This window comes from Ctenocephalides felis, unplaced genomic scaffold (assembly GCF_003426905.1).
Source record: "Ctenocephalides felis isolate EL2017-DRISC unplaced genomic scaffold, ASM342690v1 CF-g0.4_SCAFFOLD_01724, whole genome shotgun sequence".
Taxonomy (NCBI): domain Eukaryota; kingdom Metazoa; phylum Arthropoda; class Insecta; order Siphonaptera; family Pulicidae; genus Ctenocephalides; species Ctenocephalides felis.
In genome coordinates, this window is record NW_020537878.1 from 22,141 (window position 1) to 36,271 (window position 14,131).

The window sequence follows — 14,131 nt, forward strand, 5'->3', positions numbered from 1 at the left end:
CAGACTTGTGGTTAGATTGTGAAGAATTAATTTATTACAAAATTATTTTTTTACTTTTGCATTAGTTGTCCAAGCAACTTATGGAATTTAAAAGATGCACTAACAACTTCTTCTAAGATGCAACATATCCTAATGGTGCATGGTGCATGGTGCATTGACCTTCTCAAGAAGATGCACGTGGTTGTGGATTTTTAATAAATAATAATAATCTTGACACAGGTGTTAGGAGTCACATTTGAGGAAAATTTGTAAAATGTAATAATTGATATTGTTCGCGCCAATCAAAGCATGCCGATATATTGATATAAACAAAAAATCATCAATTCAAAAATCATATGCAAAATCAATCATTACAATATTAAAACATATTGAAATTATTTTAAATACACTTATAACTTGTTATTAATATGAAATAAATATATACAGTTATAATTAAAGTATTTTACAATTGGCACTCCAAAATTCAATCAAACAACCATTGAAAAAACATTGAAAACATAAAGTCACAAATTAAAGTGTTTATAACAAATTTGGTCCTTCAAAATTCAATCAAACAACCATTAAAAAAACAGATATATATGAAAAAAAAATCAGATAGTAAAATATTTAAATAATGGTAAACCTAAACATAGTGCTTTTATACAGGCTCAATTGAATAAACAACTAACAAGTAAGGTTTCATTTTATTTTATTAAGTCTTTAAAGAGCGATTTAAGTCCTTGGTTTAAAAAAACAACCTGATATATTATAAGCCTACAAAAAGTGGTTTAACTTTAGAAACTAGTGGTGCATGGCATAATGCCTTAAGGCAAATTGCTGAAATTTCCCGTAATATCCGAGCATAAAAAATTAATAACCAATAAATATTGATCAATGATTAATTATAATTATTCTAAATATTTTCAAAGACAAAATTAATATCACTATATATTTATTCGTTCATATAATATACAAATGATGATCTTACGTTCAAAACACTTGAAAATGTTTACATTAACAAGAGCTGCTGAATGAATCCAACTGAGGATATATTTCTTATGATTTCTAACGAAAAACGCATATGAAATATACACAATTTTAAACTGATTTGTAAATTTAAAATTTATGTATTTTTTTTACATATTTTTGAAAATTTTGAAAAAAAAAAACTGAAAAATTTGAAATTCGTTTGAACCGTTTAAAAATTAAAGATCTTGGTACAGAACCCAATTTTTTTTTTCAAAATTAGCCCATATGTTTAAAATCTCTATAAGATATCTGATAATTTAATGTGCATATGTCTAATGATTTTTTTTTAACTTTTTCCTCTGTATCTCCAAAACCGCCCGACCTACCTTAACAAAAATTTCACCAATTCTTTATTTCACGAATTTAAGTAATCGTATAGGTGAAGCTAAAAAATTAAAAATCTTGGTACGAAACCAAAAAAATTGTAACAAAATTAGTCCCTATGTTTAAAATTTTTATAAGATATCTGATAATTTGATGTGCATATGTGAAATGATCATTTTTTTCCATTTTCCTCTGTATCTCTGAAACCGCTAGACCTACCTTAACAAAAATTTTACCAATTCTTCATTTCACGAATATAAGTAACATGTTTTTTGAATCATTCAAATCGGATACTCCATTCTCTCAAAAAATCGATCAGTATTTTCTGCACTTTTTGCTCCGTATCTCCGTAACGGCTGGACCTACCTGTGCCTAAAACTAATCAACACGTCTCCTTATCAATAGGAATCGAATGCTTTTTGAATCATTAAAATCGGTTAATCCGTGTTCGCGAAATCGTGGACGAAAATTTGTGGACACACACACACACATACATCCATTTTTTCTGAGGTATGCCAAGTGTTCAGAAACCTTTGAAACGTAGAAATATGCAAAAATTTTCATTTTCGTTTTTTTTTGCGACTTACCCTACGGGAAGTTAATTAATTAAAGTTTGTTTAGAATAATATATAATTGTCTTAATGTAAGTCTGTTACATAAAATTTAGATTTATTTTTGTTATAATTGCGATTGCGATTGTGATCTCTCATACCAGAACAATTGTCTGACTGGGATACAGTATGTACAAATTATATCAAATAAATAAATAAATAATAAATAAAAAAAAATAATAACTGCCTGTTTTAGGACATGCACTGTGTACTTCAACTATTTGACGAAAAGTACTAATATGAATTGTGAATTTGTGCAAAATTGAATAATCTGCAGTAGTTTCTAACATTATTAATAGAATTTGTTGTAATATATACTTTTTATTGAGAATTTTCACTTGCATCTAGTTGAAAAATTATATAAAAACCTCTGTCTACCAAAATTGGCTTTGATCAAACATTATAACTATAAATAATCACTTCCCTCGATGTTTATACTCAAAAATTTTGAGTAGTTAGCAAGTAAATATAAATACACTTTCAAATCTCTGTGTCTTTTACAATTTCGAATCTCCCGCCTCGTCGTCCATCTTGCCCGTCACGTGACCGACGCGTCCGCCATTTTTGTTATGAAGTCGCCTAACGCTGCACACACGCGTACAAGTTCCCGACCGGTCGCTTCGCAAAACGGATTCTAATTAAAATTTAGTGTTTTAAAGCAAGTGTTACGTGTTCTTGTGAGTGTTTATTGTGTGCAAAAATAGCGCCGAGATGTCCGACAACAAAGGAGAGAACGCCACATCGGTAAATGTTTGTAAAAATTAAGAAAAACAGCAAAAAACACAATCACATGCCCCCATGTTTAAGTCGGGTTGAGGTAACATAAAGGAAAAGACCGTAAAGGAAAAGATTAGGATTTTATATTGTTTTAGGCGTAGGAAATTATGTTGGTTTGGTATAAATTTGCATTTCACGGGTATCTATTTTTTAGCTAAATGTCCTTCAATAATTCCATTATCAATAAATGTGTTTGGGAGTGAGATTCGACATACGTCTCGTACGAATTTATGAGCGTCTCTTGTAAGTTACGAAGAGACGTGTGTCTGGGATTGTTCGGGACTTCGTGAGCGGTTTCAACTAAAATGGAGGGAAAACAAGTTGATTGTCAATGTTGTTTTTTAGAAACTAATATTACTGACAGTAACACGAAAAATGAAATAGGAAAATACTTAAATTGTAATATATATTGTTATATATAATTGTATAGTACAGGTTAATTTTATTTGGAGTAAACAACAAAGTTTTTTTTATAAGTGTGAGGACTAACCTGCTATGATTCATATTTTTATATGTACAATATGTTTTGTACTTGTAATATTTAATAATATTCTTAAAACTAACTAAAATATGTGTGCACATGTATTGTTTACATCTACACATAAGTAAATATTCAAAAACTTCTGAAGCATTTTTCCTACACTATATAAAATTGTAATGGTTAATTTATAACATTTTTTTAAACCAAATGATTTATTATTATTATTTTTCTTACAATTATTACTCTAAAAGTTCCCAAATATGTAAAATAACGTTTACCGGGTTACCCAGACACGTTTTGTACTAATAAGATTTTTACTAACAATATAAGTTACTCTAAATTTCAAGTTATTTTTAGGTTATGATTTTCAAAAAACCTTATTATTCTCTTAATTATATATAAAATCTACTATGATTACTCTAATCACATTATAAAACTTGTGTCCGATGATAAATACTAAAATATACATATATTAATAATATAACATTAATTTATAACATTTTTTTTTAAACCAACAAAGATTTATTATTATTATTCATTCATTACATTTTATACCCTAAAAATTCCCAAATATGTAAAATAACGTTTACCGGGTTACCCAGACATGCTTTGCATTAATAATATAAGCACTTTTACTAATAATATATATATAAGTTACTCTAAATTTGAACTTATTTTTAGGTTATAATTTTCAAAAAACCGTATTCTCTTAATTATATATAAAATCTACTATGAATACTCTAATCACATTATAAAACTTGTGTCCGATGATAAATACTAAAATATGTATTAATAGTACACAGTATAAAAATTTTACTGGTTAATTTGTAACACTTTTTTTAAAACCAACAAATGATTTATTATTATTCATTCATTACAATTTATACTCTAAAAGTTTCCAAATATGTAAAATAACGTTTACCGGGTTACCCAGACATGCTTTGTATTAATAATATAAGTACTTTTACTAATAATATAATTTACATTAAATTTGAACTTATTTTTAGGTTATAATTTTCAAAAAAAACATATAAGTCTTCGAATAAATATAAAATTTGTTATCATTACTCTCGCCACATTGTAAAACTTGTGTCCGATGATAAATAATTAAAAGTAAAGTAACTAGAAAAGTAAAAGTAACTAAATAATTAAAATAAACAAAGCTGACGATTCATTGTGAAAAAGGATAGTTAAGGATTATTTTATTATTATTATTTGAGCTACATTTGTCTTCTACTCTTAAATATATATATATTATATATATATATATATATATATATATAGATATATATTATATATATATATATATATATATATATATATATATATCTTATATAAATCACTACTCGATAAGCTTTTACATCTACATTTGCTATTCTATTACAACTAGAACAAACGTTAGAAAAAAAATTCTTTTCTCAACTTCATACTCGAATTTTGGTAGAAAATCAAAATTCTCATATTTGTCATAATTGTGAATTGAATTTTGAATTGACAGGGGCATGTGATGTGATAATTCATTAAAAATGTGCTTTTGTTTTTTTTTAAATCTAATTTAGGTGTCAAATATTTTACAAAATATTGTTTTTCCCTAAACTTTTCTCTAATAAGATTTCTCTGAAATTACACAATGAGTAATAAGATGCTTGTGAAACCAAAAGTAATTTATTTCATATATATATATATTATATTAAGTTTTTTCTTAATGTATTAATTCTTGTGCAGGAATCACCGAAGGGCAAACCGGGCAGACGAAACAGAGCTTTACAAAGAATGAAAGAAGAGGGTGAAGCACTAATTAAGGTAAATGATAAAATATTAATACTTTAGTAAAGCACTAATTAAGGTATTTTATTATTTAACATTCTAATGGAGTTTTTGTTTTTCGTTTCTAGTCTCTAGGTGGAACCCCTGAAATTGAAGGCAGAAGGCGTACTAGGTCTTCACTAAAAACACCAGCAACACCTCCAGTTACGCCCCCAACTCCCACGAAAAAGGCAAAATCTACACCAGCACCCAAAGGCACAAAGGGACGCGGGAGGGGAAGGAAAAGTAAGAAATATAAATGAAAATGATAATAATAATAATTTCTTCTTACTAAATTATCTAAGATTGGTCTTAATTCTTCACTTATTTATTTTTTTAAGAGTTATCTTTATAATCGTAAACAGTTTGTCTATTTTAATGGATTCTTGAGCAATATTGAAAATATCAGTTCAGGTGTTCCTCAGGGATCCATTCTTGGTCCACTACTATTTATTATTTTTATTAATGACATATCTGATATTATTAGCTGTCCACATTTATTATTTGCAGATGATCTCAAACTATATCTCAAAATAAATTTTATTGATGACTGCTTATTATTACAGTTTCAACTTGACTCTTTCCACTCACTTGGTGTGTCTATAATAAATTACATTTAAATATATCAAAATGCAAGATTCTTAGTTTTTCATATAAGCGCATTCCAATACATTTTGATTAAAAAATTTCTAACACCAGCATTGATAGATGTAATAAAATTTCAGATTTAGGAGTTTTTATTTGATTCTGGTTTGTTTTTCACGGATCATGAAACTGATATTTGTAATAGAGCACATAAATCTATAGGTTTGATACTGAGAAATTGTAGACAGTTCAATTCTAACAATGCACTTCTTTGCATGTACTATTCTATTGTACGTTCAAAATTAGAATATGGTTCGATTATTTGGTATCCACATCAAATCAACAACTCTGATGCGATAGAGAAGGTTCAGCAAAAATTTCTGAAATATCTTTATTATAAAACATATAAAATTTACCCTGAACATGGCTTTGACCATAACACTTTACTAAAAGAATTTGGTGTTCCTTCCCTTGCCTCACGTCGATTTATCCGTACAATTATGTTTTAATTTAAACTTTGCAATAATTCTATAGACTGTCCTCTTATTCTTAAACAACTATCCTTTAATGTTCCAAGGCTATCTACGCGTTCACAATTATTTTTCAATTATCCTACTCCTAAATCTAATTCTCTCTTAAATTTGCCTATTTTACTTATGTCCTCTAACTTTAACTTAATTAATAATGAAATAGATATTCACAACACTTCACCTAATCAAATAATCTCCATCTGCACAAGTTAACCTTTTTATTTTATTTTCAAATGTCTTATTATTTTATCTTATTCTATGTAAATAAATAATATTGTTACATTCTGCATTATCTTAAGCATTTTATGTTACTAACTATATATTGTAATTTTGTATATATTTTAATTGTTATTCATTATGTAAGATAATTATATTTTTGAGTCCTCTTGGAAGAAATCTGTGGGCTATATATTTAAAATAAATAAATAAATAAATAATAGTTATTAATTATCCTCTATCCTTTATCCCAGGTGAAAAGGTGGAGGAGGCCGAAGAAAAGCAAGAATCAACAGAACAAGAAGACGAAGTAGACGAATCCAATGACACTTCACTAAATTCCACCTCCGAAGATAAGGCCCAAGTAGAACAAAATGATAAAACAGAAGAACCCTCAGAAGAAACCACAAAAACTGATGAAACTGATAAATCCGAATCAAGTAATCAACCTGAAGAGGAACAAAAAGCAGTTGTTGAAAATTCAGCAGAAGAAAAATCAACAGACGATGCTGCTGCAGATAAAAAAGAACCAGAAGAGACAAAAATGGAAGTTGTCGAACAAGACGGCACCGACAGTATAGAAGACAAAACAGAGGAGGCTACTACTAAAAATGAGGTTACAACAAATGATACAACTACAAATGATGTTGTTGTAGAGAATAATGTGCAAGAGCATGTCGAACCTGTAGTAGTGGCACCGGCTGTTGAAAAAGCTTTAGATAATGTGAGCTAGGTTTTGTTTTTAGTTGTACTTATTGTTTCGGCTTTTGCATGGCTAATAGATGAATAAATATTTTATTTTATGTAGGTCAATTTTTTTAATTATCTTATCGTATATTTATTTTCAGGACAAAGAAATGTTAAACAATGACTTGGAAGAAGTACCTAAAGTAATAGAGAATTGTACGGGGAAAGACAATTGTGAAAAATCACCAGAAAAGACTTCTGAAGGCAAGTGTTGCATTGTTTAGTATGACTAACAAGATTTTATCTGTTTTTTTGTATAAATACTAATAAATATTTATGTATGTATGTTTGTTGTATGCATGTGGTAATAAATACATTTTATATATTGTTTCTAAATGCCAGAAAATCTGATTTTTTTGTTCAGAACTTGCAATATAAGTAAGGGTGCGTCCATTACGCGGGGTTTTCAGGGGGAGGGGGGGTTTGACAAAAAGTCACGAAATATCACGTGGGGAAGGGAGGGGATTTTTTTTTTATAAAAAAAATTCAAACATTTTCAAAATAAATAAAAAATTTGACAGTTTTTTTTACGTGACTAAAAATACATGTGATGTTTGGTCAGGGAGGGGGGGTAATTTTGAATATCAACAGTTATAAACCAAGGAGGAGGGGGGGGGGTCTAAAAATCCTTTAAAACTCGCTCACGTGATTAATGGACGCCCCCTAATTGTATTAAACTAACAAACTTATATCTGGAGTAGCATTAATTCACTAGGGGGTGCATGGCATTGTGCCTTAAGGCAAATTGCTGGAACTTCCCATACCATAATAAAATGAAAATAATCTTTCATTGGTTTGAATAATTTCAAATAGATTATTTATTACAAACTGTAAATTTGTTTTTTAAATTAGGCGACAAACGTATTCTACAAGCGACCTTGTGTATATTTTATAAGAATATGTTTATTATTTATATTTATTAAGAAATTTGTTCATTTTATACAATTTTGAATTTTTTTTAAATTTTCAAAATATAGTTTTTAAGTGAAAATGATGAAAAATCACAAAAATAGGAATTTTTTGAAACTTTGAATATTTTTTTTTGAAAATTTTCAAATTAAGAAAGTTTTCTGTAAAAGCATTCTTTGCACACAAGCAAAATGTTTTTTGAATTATTCAAATCGGTTGATTAGTGATCCCGAAATCGTCGACGAAAATTTGTATCCGCACACACACACACATCCATTCTTTCTAAGGTATGCCAAAATGTTCAGAAAGTTGTGAAACGTAAATATATATAAAAAATTTCATTTTAGATTTTTCAAATTCAATGCTTTTTCAAAGATTAAAATTTCTCAAAAATCTACTTTTTTCAAAGTTTAAAAAAAAATTAATCATTGTGTGTGTACACGTGTGCGGATACAAATTATCGTCGACAATTTCAGGAACACAGATGAAGCGATTTGAATAATTCAAAAAACATTCGATTCGTATTGATAAGGAGACGTGCTGATTACTTTTTGGCGAAGGCAGGTCTAGCCGTTCCGAAGATACGGGGCAAAAAGTGCCAAAAACGGTAACTCGGTTTTTAAGAGAACGGAGCGTCCGATTTGAATAATTCAAAAAAAAAATTTACTTGTATTAACAAGATGAAGAATTGATCACATTTTTGGAAAGGCAGATCCAACGACTTTGGAGATATGGAGGAAAGTAAAAAAATGAGCCATTTGGCGGTCAAAAATGAACATTAGACATATGCACATCAAATTATCAGATATTTTATAGAGATTTTAACAATAAGTATAAATTTTGTTTACATTCCTATGGGTTCCGTACCAATGTTTACCCATTAGACAGCGACGCGGCGCTTATGCGCTTTATATTTTGTCTCTATGCAGTGAAAGCAGTACGATTGCTTTGAACCTTCAGAATTTCCAAAATATGTCAAAATAAAGAAAACATTTTTCTTTTCAAAAAAAATTGATTTCAAAAAAAACAATTTTTTTTTTAAAAGTAATTTTTTGTCAAATTTATAGCTTCTCAAAAATCTAATTTTTTCGAAGTAAAATTTTTTCAAAAAAGTTTATTGTTTTTAAAAAAATAATAATTTTTGGCACGGGAAGTTCCAGCAATTTGCCTTAAAGCACGATGCCTTAATTGCCTTAAGACAGAATTCCACTTACAGCTAGTTCATTTAATTCATTTATTTACTAAAGTTTCTTTTCCTCCAGTTTCAGAAGCGGTATCAAGGACAGAGCCAGTGGCGGCACAATAAGTAAAGACAATTCTAAGACAAGATCCCAGCAGTCCCCTTAAATGAGCCGACCTGATATCAAGCAGCTCATCTTTTACTTTTATTAGTTTTTAAACAATTGGACAAAATGTTTTATATATCATGCAATATTTAAATCATTATATTTTTTTATTTCTTAATGAATTATATGTTTGTATAAATAGTCTGCAATTAATTGATTATATATATATGTATATGAAGGGAGCACATATTTAATATATATCAAATCGACGGATGTGAGACTGTTTCGAGATTATTTTCAAAACTGAATTATTATTGGATATGGCAACAAATAGGTCTATAATTTATTATGTATGTAAGATTTTCTGAACGCGTATATATTATATAAAGGTGATATATGCAGTATGTACTATATATATATAGATATGTAAACAAATATGTACAAGAGTTTTTAGTTTTCAAAAAATGAAAGAAAGTCATCGATATTAGTTCAAATTACTTATCGAAGCAAGATTTATTATTTAAATTTGTCAGTGGCTAAAGAAGAATACATTACATAGTCTTAATTTTTGTAGGTCCGTAACTTTAATATTCCCCAAAATATAATATAATATAGTTCTAAAAAAACAATTAGTTTTAACACATTGCAATTTCCAAATTGTGTAAAGCTACTTTGTCGAGTTATATGGATATATAAATACGTGTGTAACTGGATGATGTATTTACTTTATAAGAATTTTTAACATGTAAAATAAATTTGTGTTTTATCAACATTCTTTCTCCTTTCTTTTCTTTTGGAGTCTGATGGCCCATTGATCGATGTACATGTTCGGTTCCATTTTTTTGGGGGTTGTGATTATTCTGTCGACCCGGTAAGGGTCGATTATAAACAAGTCTGATCTGCATTCTATGGGCAGTTCGAGTCGTGAGGTCTTTTTTGTAGTTGATGGCATGTTTGACGCTTTTAGTTCGCTCTCGCAATATTTGCACCCGTCATATGCTGCCAACTGACATTATATGGGATTAAAATAAATATATGCATATATGAGCCCTTAAGTGCACACATCGACTAACTCCGAAAGTCAGAAAGTGGAGAAAAGCGATAAAGTAATGTATATTGCTTTTAAAAATTTCTGTTATATTATAAATTGAAAAATATATTTTAGAACGTATAAATACATATATAGCTTACATGTAACGGTATATAAGATTTATAACTATTAATAGTGAGAAAATAATTATCATTAAAGTTAAAATTTTGATATGACTTGTGGAGTTAATCAAGTTTTCAACTTTTTTTAAACTTTAAACTTTTTTTTTAAATTCGGATCTTCATTGTAGTCACACTTAAATTGTATACCGTTGGGTTTGGACCTTTTTATTCTAAATTCAGCGCATTTTAGGCCAATTTTCTGGACACGCTGTGATGGTTACTTTTCTGTTATTGATTTATTGTTCTGAATAAATAAAAAATAGATAAAAAATCTTAGTGAAGCATTCGGCTTAGCTACAATGGCGCTTTTTTCTTAAATGTTTTTATTATATTGTATCAACTATCTGGTAAAATATGTCTCGATTTTTTTTCGCACGTGACTCAATAATGACAAAATCTTGAGTCAATAGATTAATAACTATTTTCACCGACCAGAAATTTATTTTTAATTAAGTTAGCTCTTATTTCCGTACTTTGAACAAGTTTCAATAAACTTCAGGCAGTTTTAATATTCTTGTTTTGCCGGGTACACGAATTTTAGTATGTTATTTTTTCAAAGTTTGTAACGTCCTCGATGTCTTTTATAAAACTAGATGAATTTTTTTCGAGACCCACAACACCCTACTATTCTGTGTTCTGTGTTCTTATTCGTAATTCATGAATTTGAAACCCGAAATCTAACCCAACCAGAACATAAACACTAGAGAATGGAGTTAATCAAAATGTCTTCTGAAATAAATGAAAATTTTCGTTTCACAGTGGCAATTTTTATTCTTTTGGAAAATTATTATAATTATAAAAAGTTATGATTATACCAAGTTCTTTCCCACTAATATCTCAGTTTTTTCAAAAAGTGGAGTTAGTCGATGTGTGCACTGAGCGGCTCATATAGTGGTACTACGACTTACGAATGTTTCGAGATACGAGCCGCCAAATGTGCGATTCGTTGTTTTGATAAACTAGTAAAATTCCAGATACGAGAAATACAAAAAAATTGGCATTTGCAATAATGACTTTCTTACCACAGAAATATTTTGGCTGTTTTATGATAGTAAATCATTTTATAGTTAGTCATTTCAATTATATATTAATGTTGTGTGCAAACGAATTATCTATTCGAATATATCGAAGATTATTTCAACGTTTAACATTTTAACTTAATTAATAGTAAATGTATAATTAAACTAGCTGACCCGGCAAGCATTGTTTTGCTAAGTAAGATATATTCTAAACAATTTCTAGAGAATCGAAAAAATTAATACTTTTAGTTATAAGGAGCTATTATATATAATAGCTTATATATTATATCTTATATGTTGAGTTCGCGTTCTTTGGTTTTTGTACATTTACGAAATATTATTTACTATATAACCATGGGTCTGAAGAAGAGGGTCATGTCTTTTGAAGTAAAGCTTGAAATTGTTAAAAAGAAATTTAAAAGAATAGTGAGATGTACTAGAAATATGTACTGTGTTTAAACATACTGAGTTGACAAAAGTATAACTACCATGATAAACTTCATTTTTTTCAGGTAAATAAAAAGACTGTCCCAGAACTCAATAAAAAGCCGAAACGGGATGGTAATATGGATCGTAACCATCATGAAAAGTTTTCTTTCCCAAGTAGTTTCAAAATTATGAGCTTTTAAATAAAATCGAAAATGAAAATCTTCACGTTTCAAAGGTTTCTGAACATTTTGGCATACCTCAGAAAAAAATGGATTTGTGTGTGTGTTTTGTATGTCATCAAATTTTCGTTTACGTTTTCGGGCGCACGGATCAACCGATTTGAATAGTTTAAAAAGCATTCGATTAATATTGATGGAAAATAGAAATCGAGATTTTGAGAGAACAAAGCATCCGATTTGAATAAATCGATAAAACATTCAATTTGTAATGATTGGGAGAAGAGGTGATTAGTTTTTGGAAAATACAGGTCTGGCTATTTCGAAGATACAAAGCTAAATGTGCAAAAAATGGCAGTTTTTGAGTGAACTAAGCGTCCGATTTGAATGATTCAAAAACTTTCTGCTTGTTTTGACGAACTAATTGCTTTTGGAATAAAAATATTTCAATTTAGGTTTTAATTTGAATTCTGGCTAAACTTCTAATGCTCATTCTGAATAAATAATTTTGCCTTTGCAATTCATAAATAATTCTTATAAATATTAGACAATATACAGTATTTATTTATAATCTATTTTAAAACATTTAATATTCCTCGAACATTTCGTTACGGTACGGGAAGTTCCAGCAATTTGCCTTAAGGCACGATGCCATACACCACTAGATATTTTTGTTGAACTATGAATTTCCAAAACTAGTCGAATTTGAGAGGTCAACCTCTAAAAAAAACAATAAAGTGTGTTGGCAAAACATCGGAAGTTGGAGCATTAATCAGAATTAGAAAGTGGTGAAATATTTGATAATTTGAATATTTGATAAAATCGAGTAAAAAAATAAAAACCTAACGATCTAATAGCATTTCATCCACAATCAGTTCAAGCATTTGCTTTCGCTTACCTTAACATTTAAAAAACTGATTATTGTGAATAAAATGTAGTAGCAGAAATTGGGTTATTTCTAGGTTCTTATTTTTTTATTCGTTTTTTTTTTATTATAAAGCTAACAAGTATTCTACCGTTTTATAATCCTTATTGAATGCGCTAAGTTGTGACGGAGCTTGCTAACACCCTTAAGTATAATTTTTCAAAAAGGAGGCCTCTCAAAGTCACCCGTCTTGAGAAATTTTGAATAGTTCAACAAAATGTATTATAAACATTAATTTTTGAAAATTTTCGTGCAACGGTACATTGTTCTGGACTGTTACGGTTATGGTTCAAAAGTTTAAATGAACAAAATTAATAAAAATTAACAACAATAACCTAAAATGGTCACAGTTTGGCCAAAGCTCTAGGCTACACATAAAAGCTTATAACATTCAAACTATAATACATGAGACATTTATTTGCAATATCAATCACACCGTTTTGGCTTGACGTTGAGTTCTGGGATACCCTGTTGCGTATATAGTCGTGTAATTTTTTTTATAATACTATACTTGTAATAAATATAATTTTTTATGAATTATTACCGCAGCTTTATCCATGCCCTTTTTTTTCATTTCGGTAAACGCTCGAATCCATGGACGATCGACTGGTGTCGAAGGAGCCGTGCACACGTTCACTCGTTCAACTATACATTCACACCAATATACGTACATACATGCATACGAATATATATATATATATATATATATATATATATATATATATATATATATATATATATGATATAATTGAAATATAAACCTGCTTTCTCCTCCGCCTGCACCATCATGCCCTTCAGGCGGGGCGTCGAGTCCACCAGCTCCCAAAACGCCTTGCATTTCGCCCTGATGTTCGCACTGTCTCGGCCAGCGGGGGTGAAGTCGATCAACTGGAAAATAATTGAAAAAACAATTAAATGACATGAAAATTAAAGTATATAATAATTATATTTATATGGCATATTCATTGAACTAGTTGTAAGTGGCATTTTGCCTTAAGTGGGGAGCCTGTTGGAAGCTTCAAAAATACGTTCTTTTGAGGAATTTTTAGGGAAGGATATGAATACTCTAATTGAAACGAAACTTTCTGGT

At 29.0% G+C, this 14,131-nt stretch overlaps 2 protein-coding genes across 2 annotated transcripts in view; one reads left to right on the forward strand and one right to left on the reverse strand.

Annotated features, from left to right (window-relative positions):
- LOC113374346 (arrestin domain-containing protein 2-like) overlaps window positions 1-13,911 on the reverse strand; it is a 31,573-nt gene extending 17,662 nt beyond the window's left edge. Inside the window, exon 1 of the mRNA XM_026614445.1 lies at window positions 13,803-13,911. The gene's annotated coding sequence lies outside the window, so the exon portion shown is untranslated. The remainder of the gene's footprint in view (window positions 1-13,802) is intronic.
- LOC113374347 (uncharacterized protein DDB_G0286299-like) lies at window positions 2,551-9,449 on the forward strand. Its single transcript, XM_026614446.1, has 6 exons — window positions 2,551-2,687; window positions 4,927-5,004; window positions 5,097-5,253; window positions 6,593-7,062; window positions 7,187-7,289; window positions 9,257-9,449. Exons 1-6 carry the CDS (start codon window positions 2,655-2,657, stop codon window positions 9,298-9,300), a joined length of 885 nt encoding a protein of 294 aa, XP_026470231.1. The 5' UTR covers window positions 2,551-2,654; the 3' UTR covers window positions 9,301-9,449.
- Window positions 13,912-14,131: the final 220 nt, after the last annotated feature.